Source organism: Gavia stellata, chromosome 17 (assembly GCF_030936135.1).
Source record: "Gavia stellata isolate bGavSte3 chromosome 17, bGavSte3.hap2, whole genome shotgun sequence".
In the NCBI taxonomy this organism is placed as follows: Eukaryota; Metazoa; Chordata; class Aves; order Gaviiformes; family Gaviidae; genus Gavia; species Gavia stellata.
In genome coordinates, this window is record NC_082610.1 from 17304039 (window position 1) to 17326215 (window position 22177).

General features: G+C 40.3%; 2 protein-coding genes across 5 annotated transcripts in view; both read left to right on the forward strand.

Annotated features, from left to right (window-relative positions):
* Nucleotides 1-13378, forward strand: part of CARS1 (cysteinyl-tRNA synthetase 1) — a 35340-nt gene extending 21962 nt beyond the window's left edge. For both annotated transcript variants that reach the window (XM_059825708.1, XM_059825709.1), the window contains 7 exons: nt 447-515; nt 3308-3389; nt 7338-7418; nt 7805-7872; nt 9264-9323; nt 10408-10491; nt 11560-13378. In XM_059825708.1, the coding sequence (XP_059681691.1) occupies nt 447-515; nt 3308-3389; nt 7338-7418; nt 7805-7872; nt 9264-9323; nt 10408-10491; nt 11560-11694 (579 nt within the window). In that variant the 3' untranslated portion in view covers nt 11695-13378. The remainder of the gene's footprint in view (nt 1-446; nt 516-3307; nt 3390-7337; nt 7419-7804; nt 7873-9263; nt 9324-10407; nt 10492-11559) is intronic.
* A 5739-nt stretch (nt 13379-19117) lies between these two features.
* The window catches only part of NAP1L4 (nucleosome assembly protein 1 like 4), a 28420-nt gene continuing 25360 nt past the window's right edge, over nt 19118-22177 (forward strand). For all 3 annotated transcript variants that reach the window (XM_059825829.1, XM_059825830.1, XM_059825831.1), the window contains exons 1-2: nt 19118-19168; nt 20935-20975. The gene's annotated coding sequence lies outside the window, so the exon portion shown is untranslated. The remainder of the gene's footprint in view (nt 19169-20934; nt 20976-22177) is intronic.

Genomic DNA, 22177 nt, shown 5'->3' on the forward strand with positions numbered 1-22177 from the left:
TTTCAAGTAAGTAGGGATCCGTACAGTCTTTGTTTAAATCTTTTAGGAAACTAGAGCTCTTGCACACACATGCCAACCAAAACAACCCCAAATTGCAGTGTGTGCTGGAGCAGGAACAATTTGGAGTCCTTTATGTTACATTATAACTTCAGCTAATGTTTTGTTGAATAGTGGAGAGCCCCTAATACATGCAAGGACAATTAGACTGTAGAAAAAATATGAAGTTAGAATGTCAAATCTGACAGCTTTAAAGCTAAACCTGAAAGCAAATGCTTAGTAAGCTTTATCAATTAAAAACCAAAACATCTTCTTATATTGTGGGTTAAATGAGAACTAGGTGGCTTCAAAACCATAGTACATGTGATTTTGCTTAGTTTTCACATACCTGTGACTTGATGTATACAATCTTTTCTTTTCTTTTTTCTTTTTTTTTTCCCCTTGACCAGATTTTTGGTGCCATAGAAAGTGATGACGCAATTGGTTTTCCTGTTGGAGGGAATAGTCAAAACATAAATGTAAGTGAAGGACAAAGTACACTATACAAAATTACTCTGTGATTACATTACTGATATGTAGCCGAATTACATGCTTTCTGCTTATAGCATTTGAATCTGAAGTAATTAATTGGCTTAGGCAGCAGGATTTTTCTTTTATGAGAGTTGGGGTTTTTTTATAGGTTTGTTTGACTTAATGACAGACAAATTGTATAGCAACCAGAAAAAGAATTATCTTGTCTTCTGAATGATGAGTCTGTTTAAGAAACCACATGTTAACTGCAGACAGCACATGCTACAGTCTAAAGACTCAATACAAGTATTTGTATGTTAAGTAGTTTCAAAAATACAATTATACTGATTAAACTTCCTTGTGGTACACCAAAAACCAGCCTGGAGGCAGACGGAGTTTTATCCGCATTTCAATCTCTTTTTCTGATCTCATTTGTACCCACAGTTTTTATCTGGCTTTTGAAGGCTGTTTTGCTTTGGTCACCCAGCAGTTACACTGTGATGTAGAATTTTTCTGGAAATACTTAGGAGATACCCAATGACAGTGCTGATGGGCCCTGTAATAACAGTAATGTTTCGTTGTGCAGACAGGAGAAATAACTCCATATGAAATCTATCAACTTTGCTGTCTTTATTAACGCGAAAAAATTGACATGAACAAATCAGTGCTGTTTTTCAAGTATGGTCACACCTTTGAATGCAGAAAAATATGTTTTTCTGTTCCTCCTTAGAAGGAATAATTAAAACATTTGTGGTGTAAACAAAAAAGCTAAACTTCTTATTCATCAAAGGAAGAGGAAAGCTGGCTGTGGTTGAAGAATGTGAGTGAACACTCATCTGATAATTGCCCATGCAAATACTTACATTACTGTGCTGTGGAAATGTCCAGTAATGATATAACAAGGATAATAAGGAAGATGGTCAGTATTCCATACCAAAACCTATCAATAGTGAATTTTAATTTAGCTCAGAATTATTTGGAATTTCAGCAGAAAGGCAGCACCTTAAAACCTACCTTTTTAGGGAAAATGAAAATTAAATTCGTATTTAGCACTTTGTTCAGGCAGTGTTTACAGCAGATATGCTGTATGGAAGGACTGGCAATAGCTTGGAACAAGAAGCTAAGCCCTTTCACTCCTTTAAGGTAACGTTGCCAAGGGTAGTAGAGCCAGAATAATCTTGTGCAGAAAGAATCCTGTGCTAACACCTGTTACACACAAGAAGCTTCTGCTTTTATCATGTAGAACATTACTGGTTTTAAGCATTATGATATAAATAGGCATAATATCATAAATATTTTGGCTGTTTCATTAACTATTATACCCTCTTTCAGTCTTCCATGCAGAAACTTATTTTTCTTAACAAAAATTACCAGGTGAACGTTCAAGGCTGGAAAACATCTTATTAATTACAGAAGCCTGTGGATCAGGGCTATTTGGGTTTTTTTGTCTAAATGGGAGATGAAGGAACCAATAGAGTCACTATTTCAAAAAAAGGCATAATCCTCTTCAAAGCTCTGAAAGAACAACTAGCTTAATTACTGTGGTTCAGTAATTTACTTGAAAGGGGATGGAAGAGATTTGAAGTCAGAAAACCTCAGGTTCCATAGTCTCATTTTCCAAATGAATTAAGCATTGCTGTCAAGTTAGTTATTCTGGAAAGAAAAATCTTTTATCTTTAAAAGACTGATAAAGTAGTGACAGTGCATGCTTTCCTGACACCACTTCATTTGCATGTTGAGCTAGTTCCAGTGTAGAGGCGGTAGTGGAGATGTAACTGTTGCTCACTTTCCAGAGTCTGTTCTTCCTGCCAAACCTGTCAGCAATGGTGAAGCTGATGGCATAGTATTCACATTTATGAAAAGTTTTAATGGAGCCCCTCAGCTCCTTTCATATCGGCACTTTTAGATCATAACAGACTATCGTCTTTAATTGCACAGAAATTTGTCATGGAGATTTAACAGATGGGAAAGACACGTGGAAACTGTAGGGGAAATAAGAGTGCATTTTTTTCTCTCTCTTCCCCACCCTCCAAAGTAATGAAACTTTTAATTTAAGCAGTCCCCTGTGTGCCTGGCTTCTGCTCTTCGGATTCCAGAGAAGTGTTGGCAGACAGCACTGATCTGTAGTTGTTTTTGTAATTGTTCACTGCTGTTCACTAACTGCTTGCTGTTGCTATTCACTACCATTGAGAGCAGGATTCTCAGGACTTTTTGTTTTGAGGTTTCATGACCAGCATTTACTTACACCTGAAACAATTCAACAGCAATCTCTCCCCACTTCTTGTGGGAGAGGGAGTTGTGTGAGGAATACAGGCAACTGCACTGTATTGGAAATAAACACAATTAGCATAAGCTAACACCTGAGGAACAGACCTATGTTCTAATGAAAGTAAGTCATAACATCAGTTTCACCTGGTATTATGGCTGACAAGCAGTTGGACCTAAGTAAGATAACACAAAACATGAAGGGGCAAATTCGTCTGGGTGCTGTTTTTATCCCTGTAGTGCATTATAGTTAGCTGGACTGTGGAACTGATGTATCTGTAACTGAAAGGAGATGAAAAAGGAATGGGGAGAGGCAGAACTTCACAAGTTGATTTTATCTGTACAGAAGGAAAATTGATAGCTAATACAAATAATTGTCTATCCTTTGACATCAATAGAGCAATGACAATTTTTATTGACACAGATCTGCCCTGAGGGTCAAGTTCCATCCAACAGCACATAAGTATGAGGTGGGTAAGGACATGTTTTATATCTAAATGATGATTAGCTAACTGTAGAAATAATTATCCTGCAGACTGAATCTACAGTGATGCCATACCTACAAGTTCTTTCCGAGTTCAGAGAAGGAGTTCGACAAATTGCCAGAGAGAAGAAAGGTGAGAGTTAACTTTTTCCTGTATTGTTGCATGTAAGACTCAGAGGTCGTAGGAATCAAATTGGGGGGGTGAGCCGGCTGATACAGTCTTTCTGCTTAGAGAATAAAAGTAAGGCATCTTTAAATCAGAGGTGGTTTGAATATTTGCATCTCTGCTACCTGTCTCTTTAATTTGGGAATCTTTTACAGGCTGCTTAACTAATTTTATTTTAATTTCCTAAAGAATCTAAAAGTTTTGGAATGATCAGGACGAGCTGTTGTTTCTCTAGATAAGGGCACTCCCTGCTTTCTAGGTATGAAAGTACCCATGATCTCTTCCCCCAGGGAGCTTGCCTTCTCTTAAAAGTGTAGATTGCTACACAATGATACTGTGTTTAAATAGCCTGAGATGTTTGTTCTTATTTGTTAGCATGGCTGAAATTGTAGCTCCCCTGATGGTAATTGAGTGCTCTCTTTGGAAAATTCATTTGGGAGTTTGCTAGAAGTTGTTTTGGGTGCTTTTTCTTCCCTCTCTGAAAAGCTTTGATCATGGTGTTTGTGTTGGCAGCAGAACTATATAGTGTTAAAAAGGTTGTTCCATTAAGCCCTCTTTGATTTTACTGGTTGATTAGTGCCTAATGGAGCTCTTACTATTTTCTGCTGTTCCCTGTGGAATTTTACACGTCTTCAATATCTATTTGATTCTTCCTTTTCTTAAATTTTTTTTTACACTGAGATTTGTACTTGAAAGCAAAATAGGGCATTTTTTATATGTAAAACATATATAAATAACCCATCTATTACACAGAAATATGAAATTACTTGTAGTGTCTGGTTGATAACCTATTCAGCTGGCAAAGAATCTGAACACTAATTCTGCTACTGTTTTGAGTTCTTCTAAGGACTAATAAGTTTACTTTAAAAGCACAAAACTGTATTTGTTAATGTGTCTGCTCAGCTATTACTGTCAAATGCCTATAGGCCTAATTGATGCTGAGAAATAGGCTTATTCATTCCAACAGAAAATATTTTCTGTAACTTGAATTCATTCAAGAAATTTGTGTGTATATCCTCAGCCAAAAATGTGACCTTTGGTCTTTCAATATTTAACATAAATACTCATTTTATATGAGACTTTTTTTTTTTTCTTTGCTTTCTGATGGTTGAGCTAAACCGATCTTCACTCTTAACAGTGGTAAGGTTTAAATATCACGGGGCTTCTTGTAGATCATTTTTAGAACATACTGAGCACTAGACTGCTTACTGGCACTTGAGTTTCTTACTTTGAAGGTATTGATTTTTTGCCTGAAATAAATTGGGCAGTAAGAGTAAAGTTGAATCTAGTTGCTGTTTGGTTGGGGTACAGAGCACTCTGCAGTTTGACTAGGGAGGCACCTTTCATTAGAGTATTTGATATATGGAAGCTGAGTGGTGGTTGGCAGGACCTGCACTGCCATGCTATTGATTTGTTTCCCTGTAGCCATTAAATTCTTGCTTGCAGGAAGTGTTAAATTACTGTAAAAGTTGTTCTGATTAATGGCTGGGGATATTGCCTCTATGTGGTTCTAAGTGAAGGGAGTTTCCCCATCATAGCCCAATGCTGGCAGGATGGTGTTAAATAGTAATTAACATGATCTGTATTGCTTTAAGTATTCTTAGAGGTTAAATAAAAAGTATGCTGCTTCTGTAAAACCTGCAGAGTAATACAAATGTCCCCATCCATATACATATAACTTTAAAAATGTATCTGTATTTACAAAACATTTCACAGAATAGCCATTTGTAAAACTTTGGTTTTCGCCAAGAATCAAAATGTACATACTCTACAAAAATTTTACCATCATCTAGGATGGCTAACATTCAAACATATCCCATCAAATTAATTCTCTATTTTATGAGCTTATTAGTGTGCAAACTGGAGACTTGCACTGATCATTTGCAGTTGAGTCTTGACTTAATTTGTGAACATATCTAACAATGATGGTAAACAGAAAAAGGAAAACACTGTGCTAGCTGTACAAGGGGACGAAATGCAGAAAACCTCTGCAAAAGACATCAGCGATTGGTTGGTCAGAGCATCTCTATATTGCGCATCCTGACGTTTTACTTGAGTACTTGACCAACTGCAAAGACCCCATAGAGTTGTCTCTGCAAGGATGCACAGTGGAGCAGATCTGTGCTCTAGTGCAGCCCTCGATGCTTGGGAAGAATTCTCATTAGTAATGAATTGTCATTCAGATGTTCAAAAGGAGCAGTTGTTGTTGGTTACTTACCTTAAATTGACTACTCTGTGGTAAAGGTGTCCATGACTGAACTCCACCTGCATCTTCATTTCCTGCCATGGGTGCTGGTGCCATGTGGTATCTTGCTTTAAGCTGCTTCTGTGACACAGTGGGAAACCCTCTGCCCTCTTTCTAATGTATCATGAGTTGACCAGAATTGGGACAAACCTGTTCATTGTAACCGTGCCTGCTCTTGTCTTTTGCTGCCAGTCTTAACATCCAGCATTCTCAAGGTCCTCCTTTTCCTCCCCATTACAGCATTCTTATTCACAATAGCACAACATCTCTTTCACATTCAAGGCTTGAAATTCAAAGGCTTGAAATTCAAGGCTTGAAATTCAAAGACAATGTGAGAAGAGGTCTGGGAAATAGTCACAGGCTCAAGGAGTGCCTAGCTGCCAGGGTGTTCATGGGCACTGGTGATAAGGTACTATCCCACTGGTTTCCTGATCACTGTCCTCAGTGAGGATAAAGGTTTATATCTTGGGGCAGCACATAAACAACCCCCTACCCAATCCCTAAACATCTTTGCTCTGGAGGAACCACATGCGAAGAACAGGCACATTTCAGCCCTAAGAAGCACAGTGCTGACTCCTCTGGATGACAGAGGATTGATCAGAAGATGTGTCCTTTCATAAATAATACATGTTTTCTTATACATTTCTCATTATTCTCTACCTTGATGGATTTCTTCTTCTTAAACTTTCAATAATTCATGATTTCAGATATGTAAATATTTATAACTGAGCAGACATTGTTTTATTGAATAAGCAGTAGGTGTACGAGATACACGTCGTACCAAGAATGTAATTCTTTTGCCTAGGTTAGAGTCAACACCTTTTAGTGTTAACAGCCAGTGAGGTAATCTTATCCCTTGTTTATCTTAATGGCTTCTTTAGAGTTGCATCGAACATGAATGTGGTTCACTGTGTGTAACTGCTCTGGATCAAGAAAAGTAACGACTTAGTTCATGGCAGACAAAAGAGCTTCTATAAAATGCAGTGCTTTCCTATACAAAGAGTCGCAGAACACTACCATGCAATGAAATAGGGTGGCTGTTCCTTTTTATGGGATAAGGATAGTCAGTGCTCTGTTCACTCTTCAGCTGAGGCTCTGAGAACTATGGAAGAGATGAAGGCTCAGGGATGGTACTTGTATCTACTGATACGTGCAGTGTTTAGTACAGTGTCTGGATGGCAGCTTCTACTGCCAGAACTATTACCTTTGACACCCCTCTTACTTCTTACGTTTAACTAGCTGAGAGTTGTAGCACAGGATATGTTAATTTGTGATTTTTCTAAAATAGGGTTCTTAACCCTTCTTATTGGAAATCCTACAGCAACCATTAGGATCTTCCCGAGTCATATACCCTTCCACTATACCCTGGCAGAATTGTTGCATTGTTCCTGAATTGCCTTGGATTTTCTTTCTGTTCCCCTTCAGGAACAATGCGGGTATCTTGGGTGAGATTTATGAATTTCAAGTCCCCGCAAAGAAACGTGCTGCTTCTCTGTGTAGTTGAAAGAAGGCAGAACTTAAAAGGTTTATTGCTTTAAAACAAAAGAACTTTCTCTGGCCTGTGTGAGAGAGTGGCAATTTCTTAATTGTATTTAAATAACTATGTAGCAGGACAGAAGTATACTTTCACCAAATCTTACCTCACTTGAAGTATTTTTCATGTTCTGTAGTAACTGAAGTGCTGCAGTTGAGTGATGCTCTTCGAGATGACATCCTTCCTGAACTTGGTGTTCGATTTGAAGATCATGAAGGTACCCAATTATATGTCTTGCAACTTTTGTAGGTAGATGTTTTTATAATCTTACTATTTTCACAAGAAGTGGGAAAACAACCTGTCAAGACTAATCGGTAATAATCCAACAAATGCAAGGACTGCAAAGCTATAGCATGTCATATTTCTGATGTATTAATATATATTACAAAACTATATATTGCAATATATGTATAGAATATAAAAATGCACATTGCAATCTTTTTGACCTTTTTATATAGCACCTAATTTATTAGTCACTTTTGAGTAGTTACTCAGTTGTATGTGCTTTCAGCTTGCAAAAAGAAAAGAGTTATCATATGATAAATACATTTCTTTTTGACTATGCAAGCACTGGAAACTCATTCTTCTGGTTTTGCTTCTTAGGACTTCCAACTGTGGTTAAGTTGGTGGATAAGGACACATTATTGAAAGAAAGAGAAGAAAAGAAAAAGGTTATTATTTTAAGCATTCTATATTTTGTAAATGTAAAGTAATGTGTAAGCTGTGGATACTTCTACATTTCTTTGATAACCTGTAAGAAAAATCTTAACAGACTAGCAACAAAGGAAAAAAAGAGAATTGATACTAAAATTTGAGTGGTGTTCAGGAAAAGAATTTTTGAAACAGTAACTTCTTGAAAATTTTATATGGGACCTAATGAATATCTCTAAGGTTTTTTATTTGTTTGTTTTTTAAGATCTTCATATAATTAAGGGATGTTGAGCATTGCATGCGTACTGTCTTACCTCTCTGGAAGAACGATTCCAATGAGAAGTTAAATTGGACTTCTTTTGTCTGTACATATGAAGTTGACATTTTCCACAGAACTAGACTGCATTTATCTGATATGTGAGAACAAAATGCACTGGCTAAACCTTAATTAATGTAGTATGGATGAGTGAAATATTCAGGGTGTGGGGGCAAGAATTCACAGGTTACTATATAAAGATTGTGAATCCTCATTCACATGCACAAGGTCTGTACAGAAACCTTCCTTTTGGCACTTGCTAGCATTAATATTTGACTTTGTAACATTTGAAAGCAATACTTCATATGCCGTTCTTCAGTTTTAACAAATAATAAAATTCCCTCATGACTAGAAAGAAGACCTTTGGAAGTTTGGAAGACTTTCCAACATTTCTCCTTTCACGTAGATGTTTTTTAGAAAAGGGAGAAGTAAAATGTAGTTTCAGCCAATTCCAGATGCTTTCATCAAAAAGACATTTGAAGGCAGTTTGTATATAGCTGCTGGGTGGGACCTGCAGCTAGAGTACATTTTCCCTGCAAACAGTATTACGTTCAGTACTGGCAGAACCCTTGGAGAACTGATAGGTCTCTCCTAAGCAAGTGCAAGATGAGATATTTAATTTTTTTTTAAGTTTTAGAAGTTGGCTAAATTTGGAGAGTTGTTTCCCTAGGAACATCAAGGGATACAACTGCTTCTTAAGAAACGCTAATGTCTTCACAGTTTGAGGCAAGAGCTCAAAATATGAACAAAATATGGTCTTTTTTTAAAGTCATTTGCAAAACATTTTTCCCTGTGAAATGGCAGGACCATTTCTTTTGCAGGCTTTGTAGGTATTCTTTCATATGTATACATTTTGCATGCAAAATGCATTCTGAACAGTTAAAACTGGTTTAACTGTGAATAAAAGCAAATGAATCAAAGCCATACAGTGGGAAGTATCAGACAATCCTAATTATAAGGCTTGGTGTTTCTGCTGCAGGTCATGCTGCCAGTTCTGTCTGTAATTAGACATCTAGGGGAGCTAGCTGGCTCAGATTTTTAGAAAACAACCAAATGAAGTAGTTACCTTTTACTCATAAACATTGCCTTTCGCAGATTGAAGAAGAGAAAAAAAGGAAGAAAGAAGAAGCAGCCAGGAAAAAACAAGAGCAGGAAGTAAGTGTTCAGATCCTTTTAATCTGGTTTTGAAGAAAAGTGTTAGCAGCAATAGTCACGTGCAGGAAAGATTACATTAGAACACAGGCTCTCTGCCCGGCCTTAACTGGGCCTCCATTTACTGTTTTTTGTCTGCAGTTTCCTGCTCAGAATGACTTTGGCTTGCAGTTCGGATTTGAATATTCAGCTCCTATTACAGAGAAGCCACATTTGAAAACACAACTGCAAAAGCTGCAAAAGCTTCTTAGAAGATCTTGTAGCACATATTTCAGTCTATAGACAGTATTACCTCCTTAATTGCCAAAGTAGTATCTTACATGCCTGTTAGAGAAGATTTTACTCGTGTCATTTACTATTTTCTTCCCTTTTCAGTGTTGTAGGTTATGTGTGAAAACAGGGGTTTTTTTCCTCTTTAAGAATCCACCTATTCCCTACAATTGAAATCTGAAATATAGTGCTTTGTAAAAACACATTTTATCTCTACAGTTGGAATTGAGATAGCTGAGAGGTTTTAGGCTTTGGATGAGGAGTAGACAGCCAGAGGAGATGAACTCATAGGAAGAAAAGATTGTCTGCCATGCTGATGACTCTGTAACAGTACAGGAAACGTATTCCTGGGTTAAAAGAGGAAGTAAACTTTTAGAGAGCACCATGTACAGAGAGAAAACCACATAAATAGCATTTATAATCCACAAATTCCAAGTAGCTTTTTGCATTCTTTCAAAAAGGTGATTCCCTTGCATTAGGCATAAATTACTTGGAAAGGATTCTGAGATGTGCCTGTTTATAGGTAAGTGAATGTTCGGTATATTTTCAGTGCAATTACTTGCATCCTGATCCTGCTATGACCTGCATAGAAATATGTGCTTGTCAGCTGGAAAAACATATTTTTTTCCCCTGGACAAGCACAGCTAAGATTTATTGAGTTGTTACTCACTGAAAGTTTCTTTTCACATGATAAACAATTGTGAATTAAATGCTCTTTGATTTGCAAATTATAGTCTACTTTTCCTTTTGCATAGGTGAGAGGTTGTCAGTAATTAACCGTGATGCTAATGCAGTTAATGCACGTTTTGTATTACAGGCAGTGAAACTGGCAAAAATGAAGATTCCACCACATGAAATGTTTAAATCAGAACATGACAAATATTCCATGTTTGATGAAAATGTAAGAGACTTTTCTTTAGATAGGGAGTGGTTTTCCTTCCCCAGTTGTACATACTCAGTTGTGTATATGTAGCTGTTCTTGTTCCAAAACCTCCAGGGTGGTGCTATTAAGATAGCGGGAGGAGGGAAGGAGAGGAAGAAAAGGAGATATATTAATTTTATGGTACATACATATTGCATTGGGGAGCAAGGTTCTCTAACTGTTAGCCATCATTTCAAAGGTATTTTCATTGTGCATTAGTCTCCTTTGGCCCCCCTCACTGCAGAGCAAAATTCCCTGTAGATTTTGTGGGTAGGAACATGTATGATGTTTGTTCACAAATTTATTACCCTGTTGCAAGTACAAACTCCCAAACTCTCCCAGAACTGATGTTTTTCAGAGCGGTCTTGTGCTTCCTTTTTGGTTCTGCCCACTGTTTTGCTGTCTTCTGGCAAAGGATCTCTGAAAGGGCTGTACGGCTAACTTTGCTCTTGATTGCTCCCCTTGAGGATAAAAGGTGTTACTTGGAAAACATAAAGCACTACTTGATCCGGGACATTGATCCTGCTTTTGCCTGTCCTCTTAACCTGCAAAAATTCAGGCCCTCAGGGGCAAGTAAGAGTGGAGAGTGTAAATACTGGAAAATACCCCTGCAAGCCAAGGAGAACGTCCGTAAAAACTCTGATCATACTTTCTCCATCGAGAACACAAATCTCTTACTGCTTTTGCTTTAAGCTTTGGATTCAATATGCTAGTATGATTAAAAGTAGTCTCTTAACCATCTGTTCAGGGATTAGTCATTATTCTCTTAACTATAACCATCTAGAAGTTAGTTGTCTAAGCTTCCCTTAGTACAGGACAGAAAATAAATACACCCTTTGCCCCTTCATTAACTAGGAAGGGAACACACAAAAATAGGCGAAGTTAGTTGTCAAACTTCTGGGTGACTAGTATTAGCCAAGATGCACCCCATCCTGACAGCTTGTCATTATGACATTATCCCCCTATCTTATTAAAGCAATTCCATACGGAGCAAAAGCAGTCCATGAATTTACCTTAAAAATATATATATTTTTTTTAATATTTCAGGGATTTCCCACCCATGATACAGAAGGCAAAGAACTCAGCAAAGGACAAATTAAGAAGCTAAAGAAACTTTATGAAACCCAAGAAAAGCTATACAAGGAGTATCTACAAATGGTTCAGAATGGAAGTGCAAATTGAAAACAACAGGACTTTTTTTAGAAGGCGAGTGCTGGGTCACCATTGAAGAAATGAGCATATACCGATGCTCAAATTTCTGTTTACACTTTCTATTATGTGCAAAGTAAAAATCCTGTTTACGTGGATTAATAATGTCATCTGGAAAGTCAATAAAAATCCATTCTTAAAAAAAGCCAACCTGTAAGAAGTTTCTTCGCAACAACAGTAGCAGGTTGAATGGTTGCCAGTGCTATTTGGGAAGGTGCTGCTCAGTCAGCAAATCCACATAAGGATTCTTGTTTATTATAGCTGTCCCGGCTTTGGTTAATTTGTCCTGCATACTGATCTCTATCTAAAACCCACTGTAGCTTGCATTCTGGAATATGTCACAGTCAGCAAAATTTACTACTAAATGGGAGCTGAGTAATCTGTCCCACAGCAAGAACAGTATTTTCCAGATGACTTTAGTATCTTTACATAAGCAGGAAAAACTGGGTAGTTCCACTATGATACTTACTCTATAGCTGCTGTTATTAAAAACTCTCATAAGTATACCCAGAACACTTTGCATAGTAGAAGCTAACAGTCCCTTTGTTGCAAAAGGGAACAGATGATCGTCTTTGCTCAACCTGCAGTTGTAATCAAGTGGGTAAGCACAAGGCAAATGCACCTGCATTGAACAAACAGGTGGGGAAGACATGAAGGGCTAATGGAGGAGGGTGGTGCCTTCTTGAGCTACCCCTCCAAGGAAACAGGAGTGCTGCCAAAGTACCTGATTACCCAAAATACTCAGGACCTAATTACCTGTTCAGAGCCAAGAGAAATTAACAGCGGGTTTCTTACTGAGATACAGTTTGTGGATTGGTCTGCAATTAGGAAATACAGCTACACATTGTTTGTTATTCAAGACTGATGTTTTTAACATGACAAGTTAACCCCAAATTAATAATCTTTCTGATGCAGTATGGTCACATTATGTTTGCAAGGACAGTTTTCTGTTGCCTAATAATGCATTTCACTGGCAGTAGCTACTACATGAAATCCTAAAAAATATCTCACCTACTTCACAACTGCATTTAACAGCTAAGTGTCCAATATGCAGAGCTGTATTCATCAAGTATTCTTAAGCCTCAAGGTGACTTGCAGGAGGTCATACTGTGACACCTCTGTTCTCTCAACTGTTATGTTTATGCTATAACCATTAGGCTATGTTCCTTTCCTTAATTAAGAGTTAAAACATCTTGGCTTTATCTTTTATACTTTTTTATTTATATTCCTCCTTCTGAGGAATGAACATATTTGGAGTAACAGAGAGGTCTAGTAGGCTTTTTTTCTAGTTTGTCTATATTTGCCTTTGAAAACATACGTAATGCTAAGGTCAGTAAAGCACATGCATCTTGTACGCAGAAAATAAAAATCTGTTGTGAAGTACAAGTTGTACGCGACCTTTGTATAGTGTGAAGAACATAGAGTGCTTATCTTTATTCCACAACCATCTTTTTGAAATGTGGTTTACAGAGCTTTTCCTTTAGCTTGCTATTACTAATTTAATTCATTTTGCATTCAGTATTTGATCATTCTGCTAATTTCTAATTAATTGTATAAATGCATGTTTAAGCTGCACAGTGGTACTTCAAACAGCCAGCCACAGCCACAAGGGCAACTTCTCCATCCTTTAGTCTGTGAACAGAAGAGGATCAGTTGCATTTTTTACACCATTCGAGATTCTAACCCCCTTCAACATTATCAGCTTATCATTTTCTTCCCAGCCTGCTCCCCCAAGACACATGTGCACTCAGGATATCCCTGAAGGGATGGGATGTGCCTAGGCTGCAGTCATAAGATGCTGCTTCTCAGCCAACTAAGGCACTCCAATTCCGAACTCCCTGCAGTCCTAGACAGATTCCAGGGCTAGCTCTGCAAACTTTACTAGGAATCCTAGACCTGAATAATTTCTAACCACAGCATAGACTTAACTACTTTCCTGAACATAAACTGCTTCTGAAGTTACTGCTTAATGTCAAATAGTGACAGTAATTTGCTTACAGAATTTTTGGTGATCTGAGTTAGCACTTCCTTAACGCTAGTTAGTATGTAACTGTGGGGAAGACGCTGTTAATCCATGGCTGTCCTGCGTTCTAGTTTCTTTAAGACATCTCCATGATAACATCTTGGCTTTCACCCCCACACACTGGTTTTTCTCTTCCTGCTATGTTTTTAGTAGAACCTCATACAATTCCATGGTTTATCTGTGACATCAAGGTAGATGAATTTTTTTTTAAAATGTCCTTTTCCCTTCCCAAATGCTTCATTTTGTTTCTGGGACAACTCTCCTTGCATAGATCTTAGGAGCATTTCAGACTCATGTTCTCAAAAGGTTATCTTCCATTTTTTTCTGTATGCTTCCCACATGCACATACTGCTTCCTCGTTCAGTATTTTTTTTAAATTCATAGTCATGTCAGATAAGGGTCTCTGCTGTATTTACTGCCCCATTAAGGTCTTATTCTACCTCCAAAATTATTTAGCTCATGCTTGCCATTTCTGTGTTTTGTCTGATTGTCAATTTGATTGTTTTAAACTATAAGATGACTTGAAAGAATCCTTACCCAAAACATCAGGGCTGTTGAAGTCCTCTTTCTCTTCTGCTACAGCAGAAACAACATTCCTGTCTTTGAATTCTCTTTGAACACAATCAAAAGTCTCCTAAAATCAGTGGGATTCTTTTCATAGACATCATAAGGATCAGAGCCTTTGAAATCTCTCCTCTTCAGGCTCACCTTGTGTCTTGGATGATCATTGTTCTTCCACACAGCAAAGCACTATAAAAAGCTGGGGAGAGTATGTAGCTATCATCTAGTTCATGCATTTTCAAAGTTGCCTTCTTCAAGCAAGCTTGTCACTTGACTCCTCCAGCCATAAAGCCCTCAAAACCTTCCCATACTTGAACTTTTCTTCCCATACTTGAACTGGTCTTCCAGTTATAACTTTCTCTTCCTATCTGTTTCAGCTGTCCTTAGAAGTCAGCATTGTCGTCAAGGAAAATGTCTGCTTCACGAAGCATCTGTGAGTTAGCTGACAGGCCTAAGTATTTTCTATTAAAAAAAAAAAGCACACAAATTGGCAACTCCACCTCTAAAGAAGCTGCTAAAATATTTCTCCTTGATACACAAACAGCAAGTTAATTAATTCTCTCCAAATAGAATCATATTTTGAGTTACTTTTTTTCCCCAAAAGCAGCAGGATAATAAAAACAATGACCTTGGCAAAGAGTCAGAAAAATAGACTTAGCCTCCTAGAATTTGGAGCTTGTTAGCTCCAGAGCTACTACAGATCAGTTACTTTTATCCTCTCTGCAGCCACAATTCTGGAAAAAATAACATATGCATAAAGTCATGGTGAAGGAAAACTTGCTAGCAAACAAAGAATGCTGCAGCCAAGCTTGGACGCACACTGTTTAAGATGACTTTGTCAGTGAAGGTGTGCCGATTGTGCTGTGTGATCGCTGAAACGGACAGCACAATACCTCTTCCCTGGCAATCCATCACAGTGGCACTTAAGTAAATACCACTGCACTTGCCTAGTGAGAGTGACCCAGCAACCAGGAGAAGAAAATCCAACAGCAATGGTCTGCATTCAGTGTCTTAGTTACCTGTCTCTCTCAGCAAGCAAATGGGAGAGGACAGACTCCCCAGTATTTTAATTTTTTTTATTTTAAAATGTGCATGTATGCATGCACATGCTCAGGGTAGCCAGTCTGGAATGTGATTTTCTAAGCATTATGAAAATCCCCACAGCAAAATCTTGGCATTTTTTAATTTTCTGGAACAAGACATTGAGTTGGTCTGTACAACATGAAGCTTTTTATTTCCCACATATTACAGGATTTATTCAGAGATGGCAAGGCAAGGTAAAGTGTGGCGTTTCTGTTTTTAATTGCACCCTTGGCTGAAGGCCAAACTTGGCAGCAGCAAATTTTGTTTGTGTCTTTTGCTCAGAGCGTGCCTTTCAGCCTTTCTAATGTGAATATTCACATTAACATCAACTGTGAATACTGTTCCACTAAAGAGAACAAGTTCCTCCATCAGTCAGTTTGTTCAGATACTGGTAGAAAAATCCGTGAATTGTTCAATCTGGTCTTGTTGCCACCAATCTTTTTCAAAGACTTTAAACTAATGAGTGCCTAATTACATTTATGATACTCTCTTTGACCTCTTTACCCTAATGTTTGCATTTGATGTCTGCTGTTCCAGGAAACCACTGATGCATTTTAAATGTGCAAATAAGCAAATCTCTGCCACATACAGTACATACCTTCAGCTTCTTTTTCTATATTTCAAGCTAACATTTTCAGGTGGTGGTACCTGTTGGACCAACTTTAGCTCCCTCTTTAATTACACAATTTCTACCATACAAATATGGAAAGGAACTTTTACTCTTCTCTCTGATTTCACAGGACAATTTCTATACAGGACACTGTACCACATGCACAATACTTAACATGTCTCCTGAAACAGAACAAATTAATTAAGAAGCACATTAGCTATTTAGTACCAAGACTCCACTTAGCCATGATCAAAGTTCTTCTTCCCCCTCCAGAAAAAGTCATTGAGAAGTAAGTCTTATCTCTCAAATTAGGCTGTGAATGTCCGGCATCTCACTAAGTGAGAACAGTTTCCATTAATACCCACCCAAGGGCAGAAGACGCAGACATTTTCATGCCAGTTACAGATCCTAGCCTAAGCTTTCTCTCCAGCGTCTAGTGCATCTGTTCAGCAGCTCTGCCACAATCCCTTCTCTCAGTTTTGGTTCTCCAAGCTCTCTTGTATGCTAGGCTGGGTGTTTAAATCAAGCCAGGGTGATTCAGCAAGTATCTTTTTGCAGCTCTCTGCAGGGTAGGAGCACCTGACAGCAAGATGACTCCACAGATTGTGCCTTATCCACAGTCCTAAAGTCCACCACTGTGCTACGAGAGGTTAGACAACAGTCAGCAAAAATCCCTCATTGATCATGGGAGATTAATGCCTTTGGAGAGGGGCACTAAAAATCCAAGGATGTAAGGTAATTTAAATGTGTATTTACTTCGGTATCCATGAGTGGAGGAAGAGAGCCAAACACTTCCAGCACTATGACCTGTTTCAAGGCTTTAGTAATTGGTCCAGAAGAAACCAAATCTACTTTTACAAGACCATCCTAATTTTAATTTAATTCAGGGTTTGCAGCATTTATGAGAACTGCATGAACAAGATAGCAACTAGTGCAGAGGGGCACACTCGACACATGCCACAGAAGATGCAGTAGTGCAACAAATAATCTGAACAGGGCTGCAGTATATTCCTGCAACAGCAGAAAGGTGCAGCTAGATCACATACCTAAGCAAAAACTCCTCAATCTTTGTAGGAGACGAAGTTTGGAGCTTGTACTCCAAACGTCTTCTGGGTGGAAAGGAGAAACAGCTTTTAACAAAATGGATATTGACAGAAAAAGCCAAAAAGAATACTTGACAGCTATGAACCAGCAGCAAGAAGTAGGAGCAGAGTAGGAATACCTTCAGATAAATCCTTCTTTCAGAGTTCATTATGCTCTTCTTTGGAAGGCTGAGAATTAAGTGTAGCCACTATCATGAATAAAGTTGTCCCAAAATAAGAATTCATGGAAGTATGAGGAGGCCATTAACCTGCTGATGTCAGAAAAAGGACTGGTTTGGAGAAACATAAAGGGAGTTGGAAGCAAAGAAAAGAAGTGGAAGAACCTTCCATTGAGCATGTCCTCAGGCCCACCAAATATATTTGTGCAACTGACTCTACAACATTCCTGCACTTCTTTAGCTGTCTAAATGTAATTCAGAATTATGTTATTCTTTAATTACAGTACTGGTACCTATTTAACTAACAATTCCTTAGTTATTGTTGTCACTAAGTTCCTACAACTGAATTAATACAACATTAATGTATTGATTAGTTGTTAATAAGATATTGGTCTCATAATTTCCAAATTTTACTTTTACCTGTAAAAGGATTGTGATGATAAACCCTAGTTGCTAACTACTGAAATCCAAGACTAAGTTCCAGACATGCAAAAAACCTTTTATGGAACAAGGGAATCCACTGACACAATCAAGGGTTAGAGGTTTTTCCTAGTGAGTGAAATACTAAGACTCTTAAGTGGCTTCAGATGCTGAAACTGCACTGTTCCTAACACCACACTACACAGCATCTGCTGCTTACAAATAGCCACACAAACAGAAGACAGGCTGTTAAGGTTTTTTTGGGGTTTTGGGTTTTTTTTTCCTTTCCTAGAGAAGAGGAAAATACATCCATATCTAGACTAGGAAACTGCTGGGAAGGCCAACATCTGCATTTTCAAAAAGGTGCTCCATCTGAAACATCAAAAAGGGCGCTTTTTTAAAATAGGAAGCACTCAGCTCTTTATCTTTCAACTTTTAAAGTTCAGTCTTATCCATGCAAGTGATATACAGAGAGGTTCTTAAAACCGTGGTCACATTATTAATCTAGTTAAAATGCAACCCCTCAAACACACCTATGTGTATCCGCTAGGACAGTAAACCTTGCGGTGCAGGCAGGTGACTGAGCAGAAGACAGGCATTGCCAAGTCTGTCTTTGCTGCCGAAGAAACCGGAAAGCAGCACCGCATTTTAACAGCCAGCCACAGGACGCCTCGGAACCGCACGGATTATCTTAACGCCAAACCGAAGGCAAGGCAGATGTAGACTGCCTGCAGGTTAGAGATGCAGCAGTCATCGCTCCCCGGCATCCCAAACGCGCGTTCAGCCCGCCGCCGCCTCCTCCTCCCAACCGCACCGCGCACCGAGCCGGCAGCTCCCGGGCGCCCATCCGCGGCCCTCAGCCCCGCCCTGCCGCGGCCGCCAGGACGGCCGGAGCTCGCTCCCCGCCCCAGGCCCGGCCTCGAGCACACCGCGGGAGCCACGGCGCGGCCGCAGTGGTTAAAGGACACCCGGGGCGCCGCAGCACGGACAGCGGGAGGTCACCCGCTCCGCCCGGGCCGGGCCTGCCCCTGCCTTTCCCAGCGCGTTTCGAGAGCGCGGCCCTCCGACGCCCAACGACCACCAGGCACCCGCCGCCATATTGTCGCCCACCCCCCTCGCGCAGTCACTTTGAGGACGCAGGCACGAGCACGCCTCCCCCCGCCGCGCCCCGCATCACGCGCTCTCCCCGCGCGCCGCCAGCCCCGCTCGCACATCCCTCAGCGGCCCCCCCACCCCGATCCGCTCTCGCTCTCTGATTGGCTGAGCGCCGCGCCGTCGGATAGTCAACATGGCCCGCGTGCGGCGCGGCAGCGGTGGCGCTGCCAGGGCCAATCGGCGGCGTCTTTGCTGAGGGAGGCGCCCGCGCTTCGGCCAATGGGAGGGGGCTTTCTTGGCGGCGGCGCAGCCCGAGGGAGCCTGCGAGGAGTCAAGCGGCTGGCGCTGCTGCCTCTGCGGGCGCGAGGGGACGCGGGACGCGGGGCGCGGGCAGGTGAGGGCGCGGCCGGGCCGCAGCGCTGGGCTCCCGGCCTTGGGGGGGCGGTGGGGCTAGCGGGGGGTCCGAGCTGGCCGCCGCGACCGCAGCGCGGGGATGGGGCGCGCGTGCGGCGGCCGTTAGGGCCTGCTCCGGGGTGGAGCTCGGTGGCGGCGGGGGCCGCCTGGAGCCGCCTGGCGGAGAGGGGCGGGCCCGGCCCGGTCAGGCACCATTTTAAGGCTGGCTTGAGAAGTTTGGACCGAGAGAAGGGGGAGTCTGCGTCGCTCTGAGTCTGGTGGAGGGGGGACGGAGCCGTTCCGGCCACATGCATGGCCGCTCTCGCCCGCCCTGGGGAGCCTGGCAGTGAGCCCTCCCTTCCCCCGCCCTCCCGGGGGAAGTGGGGGAGGAAGAGGGTGGGAGGGCTGTTGTTTGTGGTGAGCAGTTTCTCAGTCTCTCACCCGGCGGTGCTCGGGTTGAGTCAAGCCCTTAGCCGCTTAGGTCAGGCGCGGTTCTTTCGTTTGACCTCATCCACGATCTTGTGTTCCCGCAGCGTGGTGTGGGATTTTGGGGGCTCAGTTTTTCATTTCGAGGTCACCGTCTCCCAAGTGAGGGCCTGTTTAAAATTTTTGCTGCTGCTGCTACGATTGCTTATTGCATATAATACCAGCGTTTGTAGGATTTGTCTGACTTCGTTCCTGTAACATCTGCCTGCAAGGCTTCAAAATAAGAAGGTAGAGAAGCAAGCGTGTAAGTTATAGGTGAAACCAGGATCACTAGGCAAATTTTTTTATTAAGTCATTTCTAACCAAAATAGTGTTCCCTCAAGAAAACTTTCAAGGTGAATTTAAGTATTGCTCGTGTTCCAGGCTTGTGGAACAGGTTAATGAGTTTCTTCCTCTTGACTATTTTTTCATTATTGCTTTTGACTTCCCTTACAAAAAGTATCAGACTAGTATGTTTGTGGCTTCCCACAGCGTTGCATCCCAGCAGCTCTAAAACGGAAGTCATAACTTTCCCTTCTGATTTGTTGTAGTTACAAAAACAGTAACAGTTGCGGGTAGAAGTCTTCCTGTGAGTTCAGGAGCCCATTAGTTTGCTGCTTCGTATTCTAGTTGTGCTTAGAAGGTTTGTACAGCAAGACGTAGGCTTTTTTAGCAGAGAAAATTTATTCTGTGTACGCTTGTATTTATGAATATGTCTTGCCATTAAATGTACAGAACTTCTGCTATCTTAGTGTGCATCGAGATAACAGTTTCTTGCTGTTTTAAGTGACTAGTCGTGTGTGACATCTGTGCTAGACAAATTGCAGCAGCCTGCTTTGTGGGACAAGGGGTTGATGTAGTCCCCTCTTTCCCCAAAGCTTCGGGTCTGCATTAGTTATTTGGAAACAGTGAACTGTTCAGAAGAAATAAGAGATGAGTTTGGCCTCTTGTTGGTGGTGGTAGTGATAATAACAATACCTTACACTATTCTTTTCTTGGAGTTCTGATAGCTTTTTCATGTTTTAATTGTCTGTAAACTGAGCTCACTTGCTTGGAAAATAACTAAGGCAATAAATGTGAAGGCTCAGTGCTTTGCTACTGTATGCTATCAACTAGGTGTGCATTTAACTTTGTCTCTCTAAAATCACCTTGCTCTCACCAGCTTTTACTGAACGTTTTTGTCAGTAACTCTGCGGCAGTTAGGTCATTAGAAGACAACTGTAATGCAACTGGGAATCACAAGCTGTTTTGTAAGAAAGCTTCTTCTCATTATTTATTTATATACTTCTTTCTGCTTTTTAGTTACCGAAGGAAAAATTTAGAGGAGCGAAAGAAGACTTCAAGTATGTATTTGCACCAGGGAATGGTGTCTTTTTTTTTTCTTCTTTTTTGTTGTTGTTGTTTCGTGTTACTTAGGTGAATGGCTTGTGTCAGAACATGCCCAATTCATGTCTGTTCCAGTGGAGATTAATTCAACTGCTATTTAAAAATTATTCAAGTTATGGGAACTTTATTCCATGTTTTCCAAACACAAATGAGGATGGAATGAGAATCTTGTCTTCCCTCAGCAGGGTTGAGAAGTAGTTCCCTGCAGGAAATACTGCACAAAAAACTGAGCAGAAGAATTTGTATGTGGAGTGGATTTTTTCCATTAGCTCTGTCATTGGGCCTAGGTTGGAAGAGACGAGTCTTCGGGGCTAATTTTTAAGTAACGCGAGTCTGCATTTTTAGTTGCTTACTATTGCTTCCTCTAATAGTGACTAGGATCATGTAACTTGTTGGCTAAGCTCTGATATTAGGTCAATTTGCTATGTCTTACCTTTTTAATCATATCTTTTTTTTCCCCTGCTTTCTGTCTGCTATGGAAGGAAAGACTCGTGTATGCTCCTTTATTTCTTCAGCTGTAAGATAGTAAAATTCTTCTGTTTTGCTCTAGTGGATGGTTGCTGGCATTGCCACTTTCTCTTATTATGTTTAAGGCAAGAGTAAGTGTTGGCAAATAAATTTGCCTGAGTTGCTGAAACACACCTAGCCTACGTGAAGCCCCTTTTGTTTGTTCCTGGACTTAATCTATAGGGTGGGCTCATGTGCTTTTTTGGTAAATGTTAAGCACCTTTACTTCCTGTGGAATAGTCTAAAGTATACTCTTAGTACTTTCGTAAATGAACAAAGCTTTTCAACTCTATTTAAGTGGCTGTGAAAGTGTTGCTTTTCTAGCTTAGAGCAGGAATCAGCATTTTCCAGATGGGAGAGTGCATGCTATCTCTGGGTCCCCTGCTCTGGCTGCCGCTCAAGATGTTGTTAGCACTTAGGTTCTTCTTTGGTAGCCATGTATTGGAAGCTGGGCTAAAGATCAGCCTCCTTGGTCTTTATAGAATCTAAGAAACAGACCTGTCAACTCTCATGAATGGTGGAAGGTACTTTTTATTCTAAATTTGACTTGCAGACTAATACCTGCTTTCTTGAAGGCTTGATGGTGGAAAATACCACCTATGCTTCTGTATGGTATGTAGTGATTACTTGGATTTGTGATGAACTGCTTAGA